This window comes from Anopheles funestus, chromosome 3RL, assembly GCF_943734845.2.
Source record: "Anopheles funestus chromosome 3RL, idAnoFuneDA-416_04, whole genome shotgun sequence".
Classification (NCBI taxonomy): domain Eukaryota; kingdom Metazoa; phylum Arthropoda; class Insecta; order Diptera; family Culicidae; genus Anopheles; species Anopheles funestus.
In genome coordinates this window covers 33,642,044-33,663,166 of record NC_064599.1, presented here as the reverse complement: position 1 = coordinate 33,663,166, position 21,123 = coordinate 33,642,044, and the positions used below count along the sequence as shown (strand labels likewise).

General features: G+C 43.8%; 3 protein-coding genes across 10 annotated transcripts in view; all 3 read left to right on the top strand.

Annotated features, from left to right (window-relative positions):
• Window positions 1-5,160, top strand: part of LOC125770763 (coiled-coil domain-containing protein AGAP005037) — a 31,660-nt gene extending 26,500 nt beyond the window's left edge. For 5 of the 7 annotated variants that reach the window (XM_049440726.1, XM_049440727.1, XM_049440725.1 and 2 more), the window contains 2 exons: window positions 573-695; window positions 1,041-5,160. In XM_049440726.1, coding sequence (XP_049296683.1) covers window positions 573-695; window positions 1,041-1,892 — 975 coding nt within the window. In that variant the 3' untranslated portion in view covers window positions 1,893-5,160. The remainder of the gene's footprint in view (window positions 1-572; window positions 696-1,040) is intronic. The other 2 variants (XM_049440731.1, XM_049440730.1) reach the window with 2 other exon arrangements.
• Window positions 5,161-5,532: 372 nt separating this feature from the next.
• LOC125770769 (uncharacterized) lies at window positions 5,533-7,159 on the top strand. Of its 2 annotated transcripts, XM_049440738.1 has the most exons (4): window positions 5,533-5,567; window positions 5,634-6,180; window positions 6,262-6,693; window positions 6,780-7,159. In XM_049440738.1, the coding sequence occupies exons 2-4, from the start codon at window positions 5,721-5,723 to the stop codon at window positions 7,052-7,054; spliced, it is 1,167 nt and encodes a 388-aa protein (XP_049296695.1). In that variant the 5' UTR covers window positions 5,533-5,567; window positions 5,634-5,720; the 3' UTR covers window positions 7,055-7,159. The 2 variants fall into 2 exon arrangements, with proteins under 2 accessions (XP_049296695.1, XP_049296696.1); XM_049440739.1 differs by lacking the exon at window positions 5,533-5,567 and having other exon boundaries at window positions 5,576-6,180; window positions 6,786-7,159.
• A 131-nt stretch (window positions 7,160-7,290) lies between these two features.
• LOC125767174 (chromatin-remodeling ATPase INO80-like) lies at window positions 7,291-21,010 on the top strand. Its single transcript, XM_049433488.1, has 24 exons — window positions 7,291-7,792; window positions 7,864-8,045; window positions 8,199-9,945; window positions 10,022-10,673; window positions 10,740-11,457; window positions 11,531-11,698; window positions 11,768-11,926; window positions 12,005-12,107; window positions 12,180-12,443; window positions 12,536-12,700; window positions 12,802-13,271; window positions 16,654-17,616; window positions 17,699-17,869; window positions 17,940-18,084; window positions 18,165-18,416; window positions 18,494-18,668; window positions 18,739-18,995; window positions 19,076-19,209; window positions 19,285-19,475; window positions 19,558-19,692; window positions 19,772-19,934; window positions 20,001-20,214; window positions 20,297-20,448; window positions 20,525-21,010. Exons 1-24 carry the CDS (start codon window positions 7,531-7,533, stop codon window positions 20,720-20,722), a joined length of 8,040 nt encoding a protein of 2,679 aa, XP_049289445.1. The 5' UTR covers window positions 7,291-7,530; the 3' UTR covers window positions 20,723-21,010.
• The last annotated feature ends 113 nt before the right edge of the window (window positions 21,011-21,123 follow it).

The window sequence follows — 21,123 nt, the reverse complement described above, 5'->3', positions numbered from 1 at the left end:
GAAACTACGTAACGCTAATCCGCGTCGATTGGTCGTAGAATATTTCAATTGGCCACAATGGTTGCCCACAATTAGCTAGCAGTGAAGTGGTTATTTAAATTTAAAACACATCCAAAGTTTGAAAGCAATCGTTATCGTTACGTTGAATGTAATATTTTGGTTTTGTTTTACATTTTTTCGTTATCTGATTTATATTATGAGTTTTCTGTTTAATTCGTATTAGCTAGTGCTGTTTTCTTCCCTTTTTATATATGGCTGTGTGAGAAGCACTGTGTCTATATTTATTCCAAGCGAATTGTATAAAACTTAAAGAAACATATTTTCTCTTTATCTCTTCCATTTTTGTGCCTTTCTCTCTGTCTCTCTCTCTCTCTGTTTCTATCTTTCTCTCTACTGAAAATACTATTTTTTCAACATTTCAAATCAATCAAAATCCGTACAAACTATGCACTGTTCGCGTTATACCTTCGCTCGTTCGTTCGTTCGCTCGCTCATATCGCGCTCAATACTCGCTACGGTACCATCTACAAACCTCTAATCCCGTGCTGTGTTGACCGACCGTACGAACGTAGCCAATCCCAAGTCCCCGTCTGGGGACAGTCGTTACCAGTGGAGGAATCGCCCCAGAAAACGCACTCGATGCTTTGCTAGATGAGCTGCAAACCTTTGCCAAACCGCCGAACGGTGTTAACGAGGTAAAACAACATGGCTGTGTGTTCTGTTCACACACGCTCAACATTGTTCACTGTTTGGTGTTGTTTTTTTGTTATGATTTTTCGAATAATAGTTGGTTTTCCAATTTTCGATGTTTATTACTATATTTTTCTATTGGTTTTGATGTGTTCTTCATAATTGTTTTTTCTGTGTACTATTTTATACTTTTTATGTTGATCTTTTAATTTCTTTAATTCTTCTTGTTCTTGTATTTGTACATGATATCAGTTTCGCTTTGTTATTCTTTATTATTATCTGGTAAGAATGATATAATGATTTAAAATATCAAATTGCAAACACTTTTTTCATATTTCCTGTATTACCAGCACCGACCGGACGACTCCACATCAGACGATAGTTCTCAAACGCTGCAAAACAGTATCACGACTAAAATCTCCCAGTCTCAGCTATACCCCTCCGAGCCTGTATCCTCTAATGTTGGTCTCCGGCGGCTTCATTCGTATCCGAGCGGTTCGGATACGGACACGAGTCCACCGCAACCGACCCGTCCGACTACCGGCAAACCGCCCGTTCCGGAACGCAACGCCGAGTTGCTCTCGAAGGTCAACAACAAGCGTGTACCACCGCCGCCTCCACCGCGTACAAGTTCCCGTAGCCCTCTGGCCAGCCCAACAAGTCCTCATGTGCCGCAACATCACCGTGGCCAGCAGCCAGTGGTGACGCTGTCCGATTGTGAGCAGCAGCAGCGCACATCCGAGGGTACCGATTCCGGTAGTGAATCCGTCTGTTCGGACAATTCGCAGCGTCAGCTTGCGCTCGAGCTGCGCCACCAGGAGCTACTAAAGAAACAACGTCAGCTGCAGGAACAGTACCAACGGTTGCAGCAGATGAGCAAAAATGCCGTACCACTGGCGCCGACAACAATGAATCACGATATCAAGAAGACGGGTAGCGAGTCCAACCTGCCAGTGAAGATGGGCTACAATATGACCGTGAGTGGGTCAATGAAAAATCTCTGTGGCGGTGGAGACGCCACAGTGCCTTTCGATGCTGCGGCACCAACGGCTAACAACATCGACCATCAAGATGGGAGCGACAGCTCCAGCGGTGGGCCAAATTCGATGGACGGTGTTATCGGTGCGAATGGAAACACCGGTTCCATGCCAGCACACCTAACCAAAACAACCAACAAAGTCTATGAAACGGACATACTGTAAACGGACTTATCACATCCTTCATTTTTCCCACAGAACGCTCGGACGGTAACAAGAATCCGGTAGATTTAGATCAATGCCGTCAAGACAAATCTAGAAAAATGCTTCACAGATTAGTTGTTTCCAAGCTCTGCTCCATTTCCTAATTGCGCACTACCTAATCGAATGCAAAAAAGAAGTTTTTTTGTTTAGTAAGATATTCAAATATTTATTATTTTGTAGCTGATCTCATCGCGTCGCAAAGCGACTGGTAAAAAAACTTAGAAGGTTTATGTATTAAGTCAATCCACGCGTCTATCGTTTATAGCAGTACCTGGTACAGTGTAGAAATATAAATCCGTTTCAATTTGTATTTTTTACAATTAATTTCAAATATTTCGTTTTTTTCTTTTTCCTACTAAATTCCAGTAATATGCAAGAAGATGTAATTATTAGATTTTTCACTGCAGATAGGTTTCTCCTTTATGATTTTGATCCCGGGAACAAGCCCGCATGGAAACTGCTCTTTTTATTGCAAATATTTTCTTTATAGCCAATACACGATTAAAACTAATGCAAGTCTATTAAGGTACACTATCAAACTATTCCTACAACAGAACGATAAAATATCTACCGCTTGTACGTGTGATGTATCGGCATACATCTACAGATTGTGAAAGAGATTGTGCCCAAAAATTACCAGTATTGCACAATAATGCACATGTGTGTTCATCATTTGATGTTTGCACAAACTAAACGAAATGCTGCAACTAGAACTACACATTCCTCCTAGCTCAACGGAACCTTCGTAAACCATTTACCCTGTCCAGATTATAGTGCTTACCAAACGCAAAAGGATGCTTGAAACCGAACTAGATTATTAACCGACCGATCCGATGTAATACTCAACAAGAACCAACAGTCTTCTGAAACACTTTAGTCTGTACGCAATGTTTAGGACGAGTGTGTCGTACTAGAGCAAGAGAGAGAGAGAGAGAGAGAGAAAATTAACAGAAGGCATCTGTTGGAGGAATGTTATTACTTATTGATTTGTATAAGGATAAATCTAAATCACACTGATATGATCGATCGAGATGCAGCAAGGATAAAAGCAAATGGAGCTATAGAATATTACAAGTTCATCACAAAAACACATACACATTAAATGATGAGAAGGTGTCACCATTCACGAAGATAAGCTGCAACAAAAATGCACCGAAAATGTCGCAACTGCAACTGCAATATTCGTGTCGCGCGCACTTCATTGCACGAAAAAAAAAATACAAATGCAAAAAAACGTAATAATAGAATGTTTGTTAAATCGATCACGAAGCAAAATATTATCGTTTGTCGAGCAGACCACTGGTATGTGTATTGCTGGTTAGTAGTATAAATGATCGGTTCACAGTGGGGTTGATCTCCGCCGTCGCAACTGAAACGTGCAATGCAATAGTGTACTATGTACTACTACTACCGATACTGCTAATGGCGGGTAGTGTATTTTCTTTTCAACATGGTACAAGCACTGGCAGCAAAAATGTGTAAGTTAGTTTGTTAAAATTTAAATACTTGTGATCACAATTGGGGTAAGAATAGTCAAAACACAATCCTCGAAACTTTGCAAAACTCACGATGGATTATTTAAAAAAAAAAAACACCCACACATTCATACCAGTTAATGTTTGGAGCTGTAAGGGGAGCGCGAAAAATCGTCTATAATAACACAAACTACCGAACACACAATTATCCTATTGTGCACGTGTCGCTCGTGTAGTATCGAGTAACAATTGATCGTGTTCGTTCATCCCGACACGAAAGTGTGTTGATGGAAATTAGGTACACCCAACACGCCCCAAAAAGGTTTGGACCGATTGTGACAAAGCAAATATATGTCTAACATCAGTTTATTGTTCGTACAAACAGGGTTTTTTTTAGAATGACACTCACGTATCCAATGCAAAATCAACGTTAACGCGTAATTGAAAGTAAAAAAACTCACACACAACAGTAACAGGCTTCAAAAAAGTTTACTTATCGGACGTCACCATGCTCTACGGTACGGAAGCGGCATTCGCACATTAAAATATAGCTTAAAAAATCATCAACCACACAAATATTATGCGAGAAAATCACGCAATTGTGCATGAATGTTGATTAGGTTTATAGTGTATAAGCTTCCGTTTTTTGATAGCTGTTTGCGATCACATAATGCACGCGCCACTGTGTCTCTATTGAAATGGCCGATCCGATAAGATCCAATATGCACGTGTCAAAAAGTTGCGGTTTCCGCACGTCGGTCGAACAGACAGAAAGAGTTGTTAAACACGAATATATAGAGAAAAGAAAACAAAATGAAACGAATATGCAATAGCCAGAAAATAGGTTTTACATTAAAAATCCCATGTTAATCTTCAGAAAAAAACAAGTCCGTTTGGGAATGATGGGGAAAGCAGGACAGAGAATGATGGGTGTTGCATATAAGAAAAACGGCCCCGAATCGAATGGAAAATTGGTTTTAATTTAAAAAAAACGGAGAAGAAAGAAACATATATTATAATATTCACAATCCCACGTTCACTATGAGGAGCCAGCAGCTAGTGCGATAGTGAGTGCCAAGGATATACATTAGCCAAACATGTTTGATAATGATAACGAAAACCAACGATTCCATGAGTAAAAACAGTAGCAAATGGCTATTAAAGGATGATCGATAGCATAGCGAGCAATTGTGCGCTGAAAATGATTTCATTTTAACCTTTTTCTTCGCTCGGTTCGTTACTTAGCTTTTGTATGTCAAACAAATCAAACACGAACTGAACGAAGGATCAAAGCAGAAAGGAAGGCGCGCCCCGCTACTAGTTAGCAGATAGCGTGTAAGCATGATGAATGAAATGAAAATTTGTTTATCAATCAAGTTTACTACACGAGAAATCGATATCAAATTCTCACTGGAAAAAAAATGCATAAAAGATGGGAAATGTACGAAGGGGCAAAAGATTCGCACGTTAAACGAAAAAGGATAACCAAAAAGAAAAAAACACAAACGATAAACTTGCGATTAGTTAGTCGACTATGATGAACACACACAAGATCATTCACAAGATCACACTCAATCACACACGCGTACACCCACTCACCAACACACATACACACACTCACATGTTTGTGTCACTGGATCATTGTGTCAGTCAGTATGCAATATAGAATGTTGGATTTTTTCTACAAGAGAAACATTATAGACTTATTATCCATTTTTATTATAAAATAATAAAGGATCTTCCACATAAAACAATTCGGTGTTCTTAATGTTTGCTCTTGCTCTTTGCTCTGTGTTGGATCATTTGTACAAATTGTCAGGATCGCTGCTTTGAGTAGACCGAAAATAGTTCGTAAGCAGCACTGAAGTTCCATTAGCTTTTAAGCAGCACTCAAAGCAATGCGTGATCCATATTTAGGTGATACTGCATTTAGTTCATTGTTTCATGAATTAAATTTCCTATATCAATGTTCCAAACTATTTACTGAATGCCGAAATCTGAACAATATATTCAAATTTAATTTAATTTGAATTAGTATACGTCTGCCAATTGTCAATTGGGCTATTCTAAGCACGAAGCTTTCCGCAAGCTTTTGCTCCGAAAATGTCGAAAGTTTGACAGCATCACAAAAACAAACATTGCATTTGTTTACATGGCACTGGTAAGTGTGGTATAGCTTGAATAAGAATTCCCAGATTTAAAATGGATTTTTCATTTGTATTTTCAGGTTTTCTTTCCAAGTCCTTTTATATACACGTGACAGCACCGTTTGCATTGTGCAAGGCAAAAGCATTGAACCCAAAATTGCTTTAAAATGAGTGGTAAACAACAGCCAAAAATTCTGATTAAATCCCGACCCACTGATGATTCGGCCGCAGGACCTTCGGTGGCAATGCCAAGAAGAACGCCAACCATCCTAGCTAATGTCGCTCCCCAAATCGCTGGTTCGTCTAAAAGTGCCGATTCCAGGCATGGTGCACCATCGAAATCACTTCCGGTACCAACCGCTCCCGATCCGTACAGTTACACGCCCATGGATGGGTCACTAGTGTTGTTAAAGAATCATAATGCGATTAACTACCGCACGCTAGACTTTCTTCACGAAACCAACCAAGATTATGTCGTGATTGGAACGATAGGCATGCCTGGTGTTGGCAAGTCCACGGTACTCAATCTGCTCAACACAAATCTTTACTCTCCCGACCAGACCGACAACAAAGGGGATTGTATTTTTCCCGTACATGGTGCAATCAACATTGCTGGTGAAAATGAAGGTACGAGGGTGTATCGCAAACCACTGCAAACTTTGCTATGTAATATTTTTTTGTATTAACACTTTACTTTTGATCCAACAGTTAGAATGCACATCACCGAAGATCGATTAGTTTTGTTGGACTGTTGCGAGCCAGTGTTTGGTCATGCTAGAAAAGATTTCATACAGCACGAACAGGATGAGCTGAAAAAGTTGATGATTCTGCTACGAATTTGTCACGTAATTTTTGTTGTACAGGAAGAATACTACAACATCCGGCTAATGCGTACGCTCATGTGGGCGGAAATGATGACGCAAGTGCACTCCAATCTTCCGACGAAGCTGGTGTTCATCCGGAATAAAGTTGTCCCACACAGCGAAAGCCACGATTCGCGAGAGAGAATGATCAATTTGTACAAACAAATGTTCCTCAACACTTCGTCGTTTGCCGTGACGAGCACCTGTTTCGGTGGAGATACCGGAGTGCAGGAGGAAGAAATTTTCAATTACATTGAATTTCCCGTGCTGGAAAAAGGTAACACCTGTTGCCCTGTTGTATCTTTATCTTAACGTCGTGAAGCGACTTAAACGAATATCAAATAATTGGACCCTTTTCTACAGTTTCAGGTTGTGATACCGTCATCATTACGGAACATTTAAAAGAAATAATATTGTTGTTGCGGCAAATGGTGTACGCAGGCCGGAATGCCATTATGGCGCAGAATTGTTCGGAAAAGGCATGGGGTCAAGCCTTGGTTAAGCTTGTCGATTGTCCAGAGAGTAACTTTTTCGTCGACAAGTATGAAAAGTTGAAAGAAAAATATAACCTCCACAATCACGTTAAAATCGTGGAACATTCCTACCGCGATCCAACGGGGTTGCATTTTGTGGAATAAAATGCAATAACAAACATGTAAAACGGACAGTCTACGCTCAACACTTGGCTTGAGTAGTTTAATGTTTAAAATACATATTTTACGAGAGGAGAGTAATTGTTAAAATTGTGATTCATAGCATTTATTTCAATTCCTATTGTTTTGATTCAAGATGATTTGAGAGCAAGGTTATTGAACCACACCTTGCATACACAAGCACCTTGATCAAGCTGTCAACGTTCTTTCAAAACCCGAACGCGATGCCTGCGTTTCGCGCTTCCCCTTTCAACCCGTTGTCTTGAAAAAAACAACCCAAAGCAAAGCTAAAAATGACGGCAAAACATTTTACTCGGTAACACACGCTTTCTGTACGAGGGGTACGTTTTCGCAGCCGCAATCCGGTCGATAAAGCGCACCTCGCGTACAACTACTGGTGATTTTCGGTACGAATCAGTCATCATTCCGGCAACTATAATCGTAACGCAGTGAATGAAAAAATGGCCCAAAAGGAATCGCCCCCAGCCGGCGACGGCGATACTAGTGCGATGGTTTGTAGTAACAACACGAAAAAGTCTCTACACACCCAGCGAATGCTGTCGGCGTTCGGTATGGTGGGGTTTGTGAAGCAAGCCCAACGGCTCAGCGCTGCCGTGGCATCGGAATCCTCCAGCGACGATGAACAACAACAATATTCCGGCTCATCGGACGAATCGGAAGAGTTTGGCAGCAAGTTCTATCACCAAGCTGCAGCTCGCTCCTGTAAGTAAACAAGCACTTCCAAGCTCCGCATTAGCGTATACTGATGGTACCATTTGGGTCCTCTTTTGTAGATCGGGAACGGATGTTTGACTTCAGTACCGTCGGGTCCGAGCGGATGTGGTTGAAAAATTTACTACTCTCCGAAACGGACACCGAAAGCGAGATCTCGGACGTGGAAGAGTACATCCAGCAAATGCTGAGGGACCATATACGAGAGAAAAAGATTCGAGAAAAATACAACGATTCTCCAAAAGTAAGTGGGGTTGGTTGGCTAGGCGACGAAAACATAAACGATTCTAATTGGGAAAAGTGCGAACGCTAGCAGATCGCCACCACCTGTGTTGCTGCGGCGATTTTCACGATCACCTAACTCATAGCACACGTTATTTCTTTTCTCATTGCAAAGAACTCGCAGTACGGTTATTATAGTGCCGGCTTGCTATCGGATAACGATCTGTTCCCCGAACATCGGCGTTCCGCGGCTGGGAAGCGAAAGTGTAAAATTGATCATGGCACTGGTAAAACGAAAGGTGTCAGGAAAAGGATGAAACATGCCAAAAAGCGAAGCGGTGTCGAGGGCAACAGCTACTCCGCCGATGGTAGCAGTTCTTCAATGCGTGGCCCAATGTTTGGAGACAAGAAGAGCCAAAAAATGTTGCACCTGCAACGTGGTCGGCCGCTATCATCGAAGCATTCTGAAGGCGATGGTTTTGATCACCTGCCCGACCAGGACGGTTCGTCGATAGGAGGCAAACGTGGACGTAAAATGCGTCTGAAAACACCGGAAGCATTAAACATTCGCCGACGCAAGATGTGGCAACTTATGGCCAAAAAGGAGGTTGGCAAATTGCAACGCGCCAAGGCAAACAACCACAAAGACACCATCACCAACTGTCGCCGTGTAGCGGCACTTTGCATGCGAGTCGCCCGCCAAAAGGCAATGCAGTCCCAGAAGCTGATGAAGGACACGGTGTGGCGGGCGAAACGATTAACGCGCGAAATGCAGGTATACTGGAAGCGGTACGATAAGGTCGAACGGGAAACCAAGCGCCGCATGGAGCGGGAAGCCGAAGAACAGCGAAAGATCGATGTGGAGATCGTAGAAGCTAAGCGACAGCAACGGAAGCTTAACTTTCTCATCACACAAACGGAACTGTACGCACATTTCATGTCGCGCAAGCTGGGAAACGTGTCGGCAGAGGAACAGCTTAAGATTCTGTCGCAGCTGGACGAGGAAAGCAACCCGCGGCTGGCTGCCGTCGACAATTACGATTGTGAGCGCATGAAACAGTTGGCTCAGAAGAATGCAACAGAAGCGTTCCGAAGTGAGCGGGCACGAACAAATCAGTTCGATGTGGTACAACACACGGATTCGGGGTCACCACCGTCTATTGAATCAGTTGCTGCATTGTTGGAAGAGCCAAAGGTTAACGTTACGGATGAAGCTGCGGTAATCAAAGTCGAACCGAGCGCTGGAATCGCTGAACTACCGCAGCCTTCAATGTTCCGCGGACGGTTGAAGGGCTACCAGCTGAAGGGAGTGGCGTGGCTTGCGAATTTATACGACCAAGGCATCAGTGGCATACTCGCCGACGAGATGGGACTTGGCAAAACAGTTCAATCGATTGCGTTTCTTTGTCACATTGCCGAACATTACGGCGTTTGGGGACCATTTTTAGTAATTTCGCCTGCTTCCACGCTACATAATTGGCAGCAGGAAATGGAGCGGTTCGTCCCAGAGTTCAACGTCGTACCATACTGGGGATCGCCGAACGAGCGAAAAATTCTACGCCAGTTCTGGGAACAGAAGCATCTGCACACGAAGGACGCCAGCTTTCACGTGGTCATCACCAGCTACCAGCTGGTAGTGACCGACTACAAGTACTTCAACCGCATCAAGTGGCAGTACATGGTGCTCGATGAGGCGCAGGCAATAAAAAGCTCTAGCTCAATGCGTTGGAAGCTGCTGCTCGGGTTTAACTGCCGTAACCGGCTGCTACTGAGCGGTACGCCGATACAGAACAGCATGGCTGAGCTGTGGGCACTGTTGCATTTCATTATGCCGACACTGTTCGATTCCCACGAAGAATTTAACGAATGGTTTTCGAAAGATATCGAAAGCCATGCGGAGAACAAAACGGGTATAGACGAAAGTAGGTATACGGTGTGCAAGATACTCGATCGATGCTAAAGATCGTAGCGCTTACATTGTATTTATTTTCTTTCCAGAGCAAATATCAAGGCTGCACATGATCTTGAAACCGTTCATGTTGCGACGCATTAAAAAAGACGTCGAAAATGAACTGTCGGATAAGATCGAGATCATGGTTTATTGTCCGCTGACGACACGCCAGAAGCTACTGTACGTGGCGCTAAAAAAGGAAATTTGCATCGAAGATCTGTTGCATCTGACCACGGTTGGTGGTGGTGGCAGCGGTGATGGGCAGTCCATCGATCGTAACTTTACCTCGAATCTGATGAACCTTGTAATGCAATTTCGCAAAGTGTGCAATCATCCGGAGCTGTTTGAGCGGCGCGATGTGCGTAGTCCATTTTGTATGAAATGGAGCTACGAACTGTCCGAGCGGCCCATATTTCGAAGGCAACTTTTAATGGAATACACCGTACCGAGCAAGCGCCATTGGCTGCACAACAAATGCTACCTATTCAATGCCATGCTCGTACAAAGTCGCATGATGGGTGCAGATATCAGCACATCCCGTGTACCTGTTGAAAAAAGCCGATCAAAGACGAGACGAACGTTCGCGAAGGCAACGCATTATGACGATTGGTGCGCACCGTTCAGTTGTGCTAGGCTAGCAGGAGGTTTATCGCCAAAGCAAATAGAACAACTTGCACGAAGAAACGTGTCCTGGCTGATGTAAGATACTGCTGGTATATTTGCTCTTCGGAAGAAAACATTCATTAAAATCATTTTTCTTCGTAGATATCAACTGATCGAGGAGTGGGTACATTGGATAATGGTGTTGCATTTCCGTTGGGTTTGGAGAGAAAAAGATCAATCATGCTCGTGGTCAGATCCGCGCTACATGCTACTGGAACCATCGGCTGAACGATGGACGACACGTTGCTTCCCTTGGACAACGATGGAACAGTTACTATTCACCCGTACTATTCACACTGCATCCATTCCGGTTTACACCCATCACGATCATGTGCTGCATTTCACGTCGGAAACGCTGGATCATCGCATAATGCGCAGCCGAAAGCAACAAATTGCGGGACAACCGTTGAATTTACTGCCCGAGGTGCCGTACGTTCCAAGTCGGCGACCATCCACCGTAATGTCCAACGAACCGACAGCAATGCCGAAGTTTCTCTGTCGGCACTATACCAAGGTGCTCAACACTGCCGGCTGCACTGGGTCAGCGTTACGGGCGATACACGCGCATCGTTTGCCGCACTCCAATGGGCGATGGAATGATAATGAAACTTTAGCGGTAGCGCAACGACACCTTGGCGTACATGTCCATGCATCGTATCCACCGCACGGATGGTCAAACATTATCATTCCCGACAAACAGACGCTCGTGTCCGATGCAGGCAAGCTTTCAGTGTTGGATTCCTTGTTGGCACGCCTGAAGGAACAAGGACATCGTGTGCTTATATACTCACAGATGACGAAAATGATCGATTTGCTAGAGGTAAGAGACTACTGAAGAATGCTATTTTGTCCGATTATTTAATCCTCTTCTCGCAAATAACACCACACTATAGGAATACATGTGGCACAGAAAACATCGGTATATGCGGTTAGATGGTTCGAGCAAGATTTCCGAGCGACGAGACATGGTCGCCGACTTTCAGAATCGGGCCGACATTTTTGTCTTTCTGCTTTCGACGCGCGCCGGTGGTTTAGGCATCAATTTAACCGCAGCAGATACTGTAAGTGAATAGTCCCTTTGGTACTTGGCCACATTCCTTCTTACTTCTCCTTTTTTTATTTTCTTGTAGGTGATTTTCTACGACTCCGATTGGAATCCAACAGTCGATCAACAAGCGATGGATCGAGCCCATCGATTGGGCCAGACAAAGCAGGTGACTGTCTATCGGCTCATCTGCAAGGGCACGATAGAGGAAAGGATATTGCAACGTGCACGTGAAAAAAGTGAAGTAAGCATTAGTTTCGCATTGGGATCACCGAAGTACGCGATCATAGAAAATTAACGTTATCATCTCGTTCGTTTCTAGATTCAACGAATGGTTATCAACGGGGATAATTTTAAACCAGATACGCTCAAACCAAAAGAAGTTGTTTCTCTATTGCTTGACGATGAAGAAATCGAATTGAAATGTAAGTGCTTTCAGTACTTGCCATCTTGCAAATGAGGTGCTTAAATGTTTTTTTTTACTCTTGCATAAATAGATCGTCAAAAAACGGAGGAACGCCGGTTAATGGAGGACCCTGTAGCGAAATCGTCCAAAGACCGGGATCGCAAACAGAAACAACCACCCGCAAAGGACACGGTGGCGAAAGATCGCAGACGAACGATGGAACCAGGTGCATCGTGCGATGAGCCGTGTGGTTTCGGTGATTCCGCTGCACCAAGTCCCGCACAAAGCGAACGTTCGAATCTCAGCGATAATACGAACAAAGCTTTAGATGCGCTGGACGATTCAAGCAATGAAGGTAAAGGATTTTTTTATTTGGCTGTGTCCTTTTTTAGCACAATTTCGGTTTTTGGTAGATGAAAAGTATTTTTTCTCTTCCTTTTTGCATAGCATCTTCCATGTCATTTGACATGCACCGTGAACATCGGGAAAGTAAAGCTCGATCAGTCACACGTGGCTCCACCAAGCGAGGAAGACCACGTGGTTCTAGGAGAGGCGGTAGTACAGGTAGTACAAGACCCGTACCAATGGAACAACAAGGCGTTTTGGATAAAGGTTAGTAAGATAGATAATACTACTCCGTATATTATGATTTAATAAGATGTACTAATTGTATTGAATTGTAAATTAATTCTTCGTTATTCTTTACTGAACAGACAGTAGTGTTTCGGGTTCAACGATGCCTGCCGTACCATTGGCCGCACCCGTTGCTACCGTTGCACAGGTGAGGCGTGGTCCAGGACGACCACGATTAAAAACAAACGGACCAAGCAATCAGGGTACACGGGGACCACATGTACGGCAGACGATTCGGATACGAAAACCAATCGGTCCGCTAGTGGTACCGCTGGGTGGACAAACAGCAACGGGTGGTGGAGCTAACCGGGTGCTATCGTCATCCAGCACAACGACGAAATCTGCCCCTCCGCCGTCCAATTCTTCCTACCCTTATGCAGCTTCATCGCAGCAGTCACCATTCAATGCAGCAGCGGCAGCCAAACCGTCGGCACGGTCGAGTAGTACTGTAAATTCCGCCCGGAAAACCACCCAATCCGTTCCTTCCATGGACAATCCGACAAATCGACAGCAATCGCTACCACCGATGGAGAACGATAGTGGTACAGAGTGAACAACCTTGCAGTGTTACCATTCGTCGATCGCGAACAATGTATCATTTGTAGAACTCACAAAATAGCTGCAATGAAAATGTCCTCCATGAGCTCATGGGGGATTGGTGTACAGTTTTCAAACGTTTTTCGTTCAATGATTTATAACTTTTCGGTATAAAGTTGAGAAACGTAGAGGTCCCTGCCGTGAGTATTGCAGGTGTATAGAGAAGCCACTGTAAACTGCATTGGTATTTGAGGCACAACCACAATTCGATAGGTCACGTCAAGAGGATGACACTGGACGATGTAACTCGCACCAGGAGAGTGAAGTAAGATTTCAAACCAAATTGGAAATGGCGTGCTCTGGTAATGTTTGTTATAAAGGTAAGTAATAACACAGAAATAAGTAGCGATCCTCACACTCTATAATTCCTTTTTGGATAGTTTCGTTAGCAGATCTCTTATTCGGTTAGTTTTGAATACCCGGCATTATGCTGGCATTTTGCTTTGTGTATGTTTTTTGTTTTTTATTTCTGAATAATCCTGTTTTTTTATTTCAGTTAAGCTTTACATTACACAATTGCCTAGCCATGGGTTCACCAAGTTGGAGTGTAGAATAAATAAAATAAATGCCCAAAGAGACACATGTTACAAACTCAGCAAAGCTTAAAATTTAACCCGAAACAACAACAACAACAACAAAAAGCACACACCGGAAGATAAGAAACATTAGCGAGAGAGCCATTGCAAGAAGCATAACACAAAACAGTGTGGGGAAATAGGAGAACCATTTTCCCAAAAAGGCTCGGTTACGCTCACGCGCCGAACCAACACCGGGAACAATGCCGACCCGTTTTCGTTGCTGATAAGAAAGCTGCTGCAGCTAGGGGAAGGTTCGAAAGCTCGCTCCATACAGAAATCGGTACACTCGGCGCCGCTCGGTTGTGTTGTGTAAGGATACGGATCAAAACACGGGAGAAACCCCATATCCTGTAACCGAAAGAGATATAGAGAGAGAGAGAGAGAGAGTGAGAACGAGCGAGATGGTGATGGGTACGCTGCGTGAGCACATTGCTATACGGCACCCGATATCAGTGCCAGTGATAAGAAAATGCACTGCAGAATCGTCGTCAATCGAACACGGCCGCCAGCCGAAGACGGACGGCAGAACGGTGAAAGGCGATCCGTGCGCGTTTGGTAGGAAGAAAGAGAGAGAGCAAAAAAAAAGCTCAGCCTGGAAAAAAGGAAGTTTCTTGTTTGAAAAACAAGGTTTTGTCTAGTTTTAACAGTCGAAACGAAATAGTTAATGGTTTATCAGTAACGTGCGAAGTTCAAAAATATAGACACACACACACGGTCAGGGAACAAAAAATACGAGTGAAAAGAGCTAGTGTGCGCTACCTTTCACCCACTCCCCCGGTGATGGTTACCCTGCTTTCCGGTGTGCTTGAGGGTTGTGCTTATCACTTTGTCTAATTAGGGGGCGGGTGGGTGTACCAGTGATAATGGACTTTGGTGGTCGGAAAATGGTGCAAAACGACGGAAAATATCAACGTACATCAAACGAGAAAAAGGAGTTCCGTTTCGAAACGGCATAAGATATTTAAATTTCGACGTGTTATCAGTTGCCTGGTGATAAGAAGCTAAACTGCTGCTTAGGTGCTTGGAGAACTGGGCAGAGCGAGCAGGGTACAACGGAGGTGTAGTGGCGGTCTAGCGGAGAAAAAGACACTGGAACACTGTTTTTTGGGGGGCGCTGGGTGGCAGTGAGAATTGGGCAGACCGGGGTGTACTGTTACTAATGGACCAAAAGCTTGCCACTACCGTGAGCGAACGAACAAACCGAACAGCGACCGAAAGGGATCGCCGCCGAACCGAAATCCGTCACAGGACATGCGCTCGGTGGAGTCTTTCGCGCGCTCGCGGCCATAAGAGACGGTAAACCGTAAACTCTGGCTACTATCGACGGTGTGTGTTGATGTTTCGAGCCAAATGATGCACGAAACATGACAAACCGGTACCATTCCATCCGTTGATGCGTTTTGGAGCATTGTTGTACAGGCGAATGATCACAAATTAACCAACGGTGCCGAACCAAAAAAAAAAGGCAAACAGTGTGACAAAAGCTTCCGGACTTTCGCAAAAGTTATAAAGCAAAGCAGTATCGTAACAGTGAGGTAACCAGTTAAAACCCGTTAACAATAATAAGCAATAGATGTACGGCAGTACAGGGCGATACAGCACTCGGTCAGGCGATTGCGATGTGTAGCTATGTGTCCATCCGCTCGTTTATCATCTACCACGCTCGCTCTCCGTACACACCGAAACCGCCATCAGGACACACAGCTACGCTTGCAACGCAATGCAACTGATAACGTAATGAGTGTGTTGTGCCTGCGCGCTCTCCGAAAAGCTCTCTCGTTCGCGTACACTCACTAGTTCGGCAACGGCGATAAGGAAGCGTTATCCTTGGCATATGCTTATCACCAACACGTGCGTACGGCCGAAAGAGGGCGAGCGTTTTATCATCCTGTGTAAGTAAAGTCGCACTTGTTTCTGTAAAGAGTTGTGCTAGCAATTTAAATGTATATGGCGGGTAGGGGAAGAAATGATAAGGAGAAGAAAAACATCGAGAGTATCCTTGTAACAATCTGCTAACAGCCCAAAAACCAATGAAGCACTATACCGCTCTAGTGAGATGTGATAAGAAGCCTGATGTTTATTTTATCAAACGCATCCATGTGTTGGTGCAGTGTCCTCTTATGTATACATATATACGGCTTATTAGTAGCTTTCGTGCTGCGTCATGAACATTGATATGATAGTATTGTGTTTACCACATCACAGTATGCGTAGGTGAGAAAGCTCGCATCCTTTACTATCTTGCAATCTTTTTTTTTATTACCGCGCACGACGTTGCCATCCCCATCCCGCTCTTCCCCTTCTACTGTACTTCCTATACAATGAAAAGCTTGTAGCAATTTGGTTTCTTATCAAACAACCCGACAGGCGTACGATAGGGGATTTGGGATGATATGTGGGAAAATCTCGCCACTTTTTGGGGGCAACCCTTGGTGCGCTTGTTGTGAGCATATTTCTCTAACGGTGATTACATATTGTTGTGTAGTTTTGAGCGTTACATGTATCCATATGCTAGCGTAACAGTGGATGCGCATTGGAAGAGTAATCGAATGATTATCACATGAATTTGAAAATTTTGTTGGCAAAAAACAAACAAACAAAGTACCTAAGCCATGTTGAATACTTGAACTTAATCATAGAGAATCACCGAATTGGGAATACAAGGTTACCCTAGTAGTATATGGTTCGCTAGTAAACGTTGCTATAGTAATCACTTATGTTGTAACACTGCAGTAACACTTAATTTTTTTTTTGCAGATTCCCGTAGTAAAAATTTCAACTAAAACAATAGCAATGTTTGGCAAAACAGCACTTAAAATGACCAACAAGTTGTGTCTCGTCGGCACGATTATAATCATTTGCTTTATTGAGCTGATCGTATCGCGGGACGTGTACGATCACTACGAGCACAACTTACTGCGACGCGGTCACCGGGGCTTTCATCAACAGCAGCAGCAGCAGCAGCAGCAGGAGCAGCACCATCAGTACAACAATATTAATCATAACAGCAAGCACCATGGCAATAGCAATTACCACCAAACTTACTGCGATCGGCAGGTGAAGTTTTACGAAAAATCACACCATAACAAACATACCGGCCATCATCAGCCACGCGTGGAAACGATCGCGATGAAGCACAAGCGTCACTACGGCAGCCAACATCAGCGAAACAATTCCTTCTCGTCCATGCACGGGCATCCCGGTTGGATGGATGCATCTTCCGACGGTCACGAACAAACGCTCGTAATGCTCCAGGACGATGAGGGTGGTGCCGCCGCGGGCCTGAAGCAACCGAAACACGGCATCTCGGTGTGGCCCGTCAAGCGGGAAGCGGTCGTTGAGGGTGATCTCATACTCGGCGGACTGATGATGGTCCATTCGCGGGAAGATTCCGTTACGTGTGGTCCGATCATGCCACAGGGTGGCATCCAGGCGCTGGAAACGATGCTCTACACGCTGGACAAGATAAACGAGCAGGGCCTGGTACCGAACGTTACGATCGGGGCACACATCCTGGACGATTGTGACAAGGATACGTACGGGCTGGAGATGGCGGTCGATTTTATCAAGGGCTCCATTAGCAATATAGATGATATCAACGATTACGATAACTGCAGCAAAGGGCACAAGAAGAAAATTATTTCCGGCGTTGTGGGAGCCGCTTCGTCCGTAACATCAATACAGGTAGCGAATTTGCTGCGATTATTTAAAATACCTCAGGTAAGCAACGCAACGCTGGGGGTGGACGATGTTTTTTTTTTTGGCCAAAGAAGAATCACATACAACTGTTGATCTTTTGTAGGTTTCCTTTTTTTCTACAAGTCCAGAGCTGAGCAATAAACAACGATTCGAATACTTTTCACGTACTATTCCATCGGATCATTATCAGGTGAAGGCTATAGTGGACATAGTCCAGAAGTTGGGTTGGAGCTACATTTCCATTATTTACGAAGAGAGTAACTATGGCATTAAGGTAAGATGCGTCCCGGTTAGGTTTGTCCCTTGACTAATATTTGATCATTTCTTCCCCGTTTCAATGTCAGGCATTCGAAGAGTTAGACGATTTGCTATCTAAGCATAGCATTTGCATAGCTGTTAAGGAGAAACTAGTAAAAGATTCTGGCGTTGCTGAAACGATAGCATATGATAACATAGTACTAAAACTGTTAACCAAGCCACGCGCTAAAGGTATATTGCTTTTTCGAACGCTATACCACAGTGACACGATTCAAACATTCCCAACGTTCGTATACTTTACATTCTACCAGGTGTTATTATATTTGGATCGGACCAAGAGGTGGCCGAAGTGATGAAGGCAGTCCGTCGGCAAAATGTTACAGGGGTATTTTCATGGATCGGATCCGATGGGTGGAGCGCTCGCAATTTAGTGTCGGATGGTAACGAGGCCGAGGTGGAAGGTACACTGTCCGTTCAACCGCAGGCAAACCCAGTGATTGGATTCGAAGACTATTTTCTCAACCTGACCGTTATTAACAATAAGCGTAATCCTTGGTTTGTAGGTAGGTGTTTAGGGTGATATCGTTTCTGCGAAAACGAAAAAAACAAAACACTTATTGCTGTACTTTGGTATTTGTAGAGTTTTGGGAAAACAATTTCCAATGTAAATATCCACATTCACCGTACACCCCGTACAATAAGGACTATAAGAATGTGTGCTCGCCCACAGAGAAGCTCGCGAAAGGTGATCTCGACTTTGAAGATCAGTTGCAGTTTGTAAGCGATGCGGTGATGGCTTTTGGTTATGCATTCAAGTACGTTTGGCCGTGTGATAAGTTCGCATTGAAGTTTCCTAACTGTCCACTTTTAAACGTACCGCTCCAGAAACATGCATCAGGAACTATGTCGAGGTAAACCGGGTCTTTGCGATGCGATGAACCCGACCAAGGGTTCGGAGCTGTTGAAGTACCTACGGAAAGCGGATTTTATCGGGCTTAGCGGCGATAGGTTCAATTTCGATGTGAACGGCGACGGACCAGCACGGTACAACATTATCCACTTCAAGCAGGTAGCACCGGAACGGTACAAATGGATAAAGGTTGGCGAATACTATCAGGGCGAGTTGCGTTTAAATATGCAAGGTATGAATATCAAATCATTCATTATCTGATGAAACTCGCAAAAGTTTGACCATTTATGTGACACGTTTGTTCCCTCGTAGATATTCAATTTCGCACCAAAGATTCAATGCCACCTGAATCGGTATGCAGCAGACCATGCGAACGCGGTCAGGCGAAAAAGTACGTCGAAGGTGAAGGATGCTGTTGGCATTGTTTTAACTGCACACAATATCAGGTAACTCAAAAGGAGGGGAAAAAGCCAAGGGAACAATGTCAGTACAATGTATTTTACTTCCTACACGAAAAACAGATACGAAGTCCAAATGATGAAACACACTGTGTGAACTGTCCAAGGGGAACGCTACCAGACGTGTACCATGAAGAATGTCAACAAATTCCCGAATCCTACCTACGGCCGGAATCATTCCTCGCTATTGGCGCAATGACGTTCAGCTCGTTTGGCATATTGATTACATTTTTCGTTATCGGTGTATTTTTGAAGTATGGAATTCTCTCTTTTTTACTCTTGATAAGATGTACTAAATCCGCCTTAATTGATTCCGTTCCGTTTTTGTTGTTGTAGACATAACGATACACCGATCGTTAGAGCATCCGGACGGGAGCTGAGTTATGTGCTGCTTAGTGGTATACTGCTCTGCTTCGGTGTTACCTACACATTGGTTATCAAACCAAACGATATAGTTTGTGGAGTGCAAAGGTAAGATCGTGTGCAGTATACAATAAGTCGCAAATCAATAACCTCTGGATTATGTTTATTCGTCCCTTTTATGCTCTAGATTTTGGTCCGGCTTTTCGTTTACCGTTGTGTATGCAGCATTGCTAACCAAAACTAATCGTATCGCGCGCATCTTCAATGCGAGTACTAAATCAGCAAAACGTCCGTCTTTCATAAGTCCGCATTCTCAGCTGGTCATTTGCGGCATACTGGTATCCTTCCAGGTACGCGCATACTTTTCCAGAATTGTAAGCATACTTCTAAGCGCTTCATGTTCTATTTACTTTTAGATTTTAATCAATGCAGTATGGATGATAGTGTCGCCGGCACATGCGATGCACTACTATCCCACACGGGAAGATAACCTACTGGTTTGCAACTCCTATACCGATGCATCGTACATGATTGCATTCTTTTATCCTATTTTTCTGATAGTCATTTGTACCGTATACGCCGTGCTGACACGGAAGACACCCGAAGCTTTTAACGAATCTAAGTATATTGGTGAGTGATTTTGGGGCGAAAATTTGGATAAATATTAATATCGTCGAAACGCGGTTGTATGACCGCCTTCAATGTATTTCAGGTTTTACAATGTATACAACTTGCGTTATTTGGCTTGCATTTATACCACTGTACTTTGGTACGGCCAATAATGTTCAACTTAGAATATTTACAATGTCCATGACGATTAGCCTGTCGGCCACTGTGACGCTGGTATGCTTATTCTCACCAAAGGTAAGCGTATCCTCCTGTTAAGCCGTGGCAGTAGAATTTATTTAACAAACACAACGTTTTACTTCCGATGTTACAGCTTTACATCATATTGATTCGTCCGGAACGAAACATACGACAAAGTATGATGCCCATCCGATATAGCACAATAAACAAAACGACCGGTTCGGCACAATCCTCCGTCATGGCGGCAGTCATCGTAACGGCGGCCACGTGCAACGAAAACGAGAAGGTTATCAAGAGCGCATCGAACGAAAACATTCCGGCTGCGTACTGATACACAAACAAGGTGAAGCTAAAAAGGGTAGGCAACGCTTCAAAACCACACAACACAACAACAGCTAAAAATGCATCATGAGCTCCTATGGTGGCCGCTATTGAAGTTAGTTTTTAACGACCAATCAATTTTGTGTGCGATGTGAGGGACGAATAGTTCGGTTTTAATTTTGTAGTCATGTTTGGAACTCAGTTCGCATTGCGTGTTAAATGAGAGCATTTACGAGAGATTTGAAGGACAGTGGCAGAGAAATAATGAAAACAAATATATATATAGTATCCGTTCAAATTGGTTTGTGCTTGTGGTTTGTGTCTGTGATGTACTTCTTATCCTGGACCAGAGATTTCAACGTATGAAAAAAGATAATTTTCATTTAACGGAAGACTTAAATATTTGAACTT

Bases quoted from the DNA above. Each gene is read 5' to 3' on its own strand.
- LOC125770769 (XM_049440738.1), top strand. From the start codon at position 5,721: ATGAGTGGTAAACAACAGCCAAAAATTCTGATTAAATCCCGACCCACT. The intron at 6,181-6,261 runs GTACGAGGGTGT...TTGATCCAACAG, and splicing joins CATTGCTGGTGAAAATGAAG to TTAGAATGCACATCACCGAA. The intron at 6,694-6,779 runs GTAACACCTGTT...CCTTTTCTACAG, and splicing joins ATTTCCCGTGCTGGAAAAAG to TTTCAGGTTGTGATACCGTC.
- LOC125767174 (XM_049433488.1), top strand. From the start codon at position 7,531: ATGGCCCAAAAGGAATCGCCCCCAGCCGGCGACGGCGATACTAGTGCG. The intron at 12,444-12,535 runs GTAAAGGATTTT...CTTTTTGCATAG, and splicing joins GGACGATTCAAGCAATGAAG to CATCTTCCATGTCATTTGAC. The intron at 18,085-18,164 runs GTATATTGCTTT...ACATTCTACCAG, and splicing joins AACCAAGCCACGCGCTAAAG to GTGTTATTATATTTGGATCG.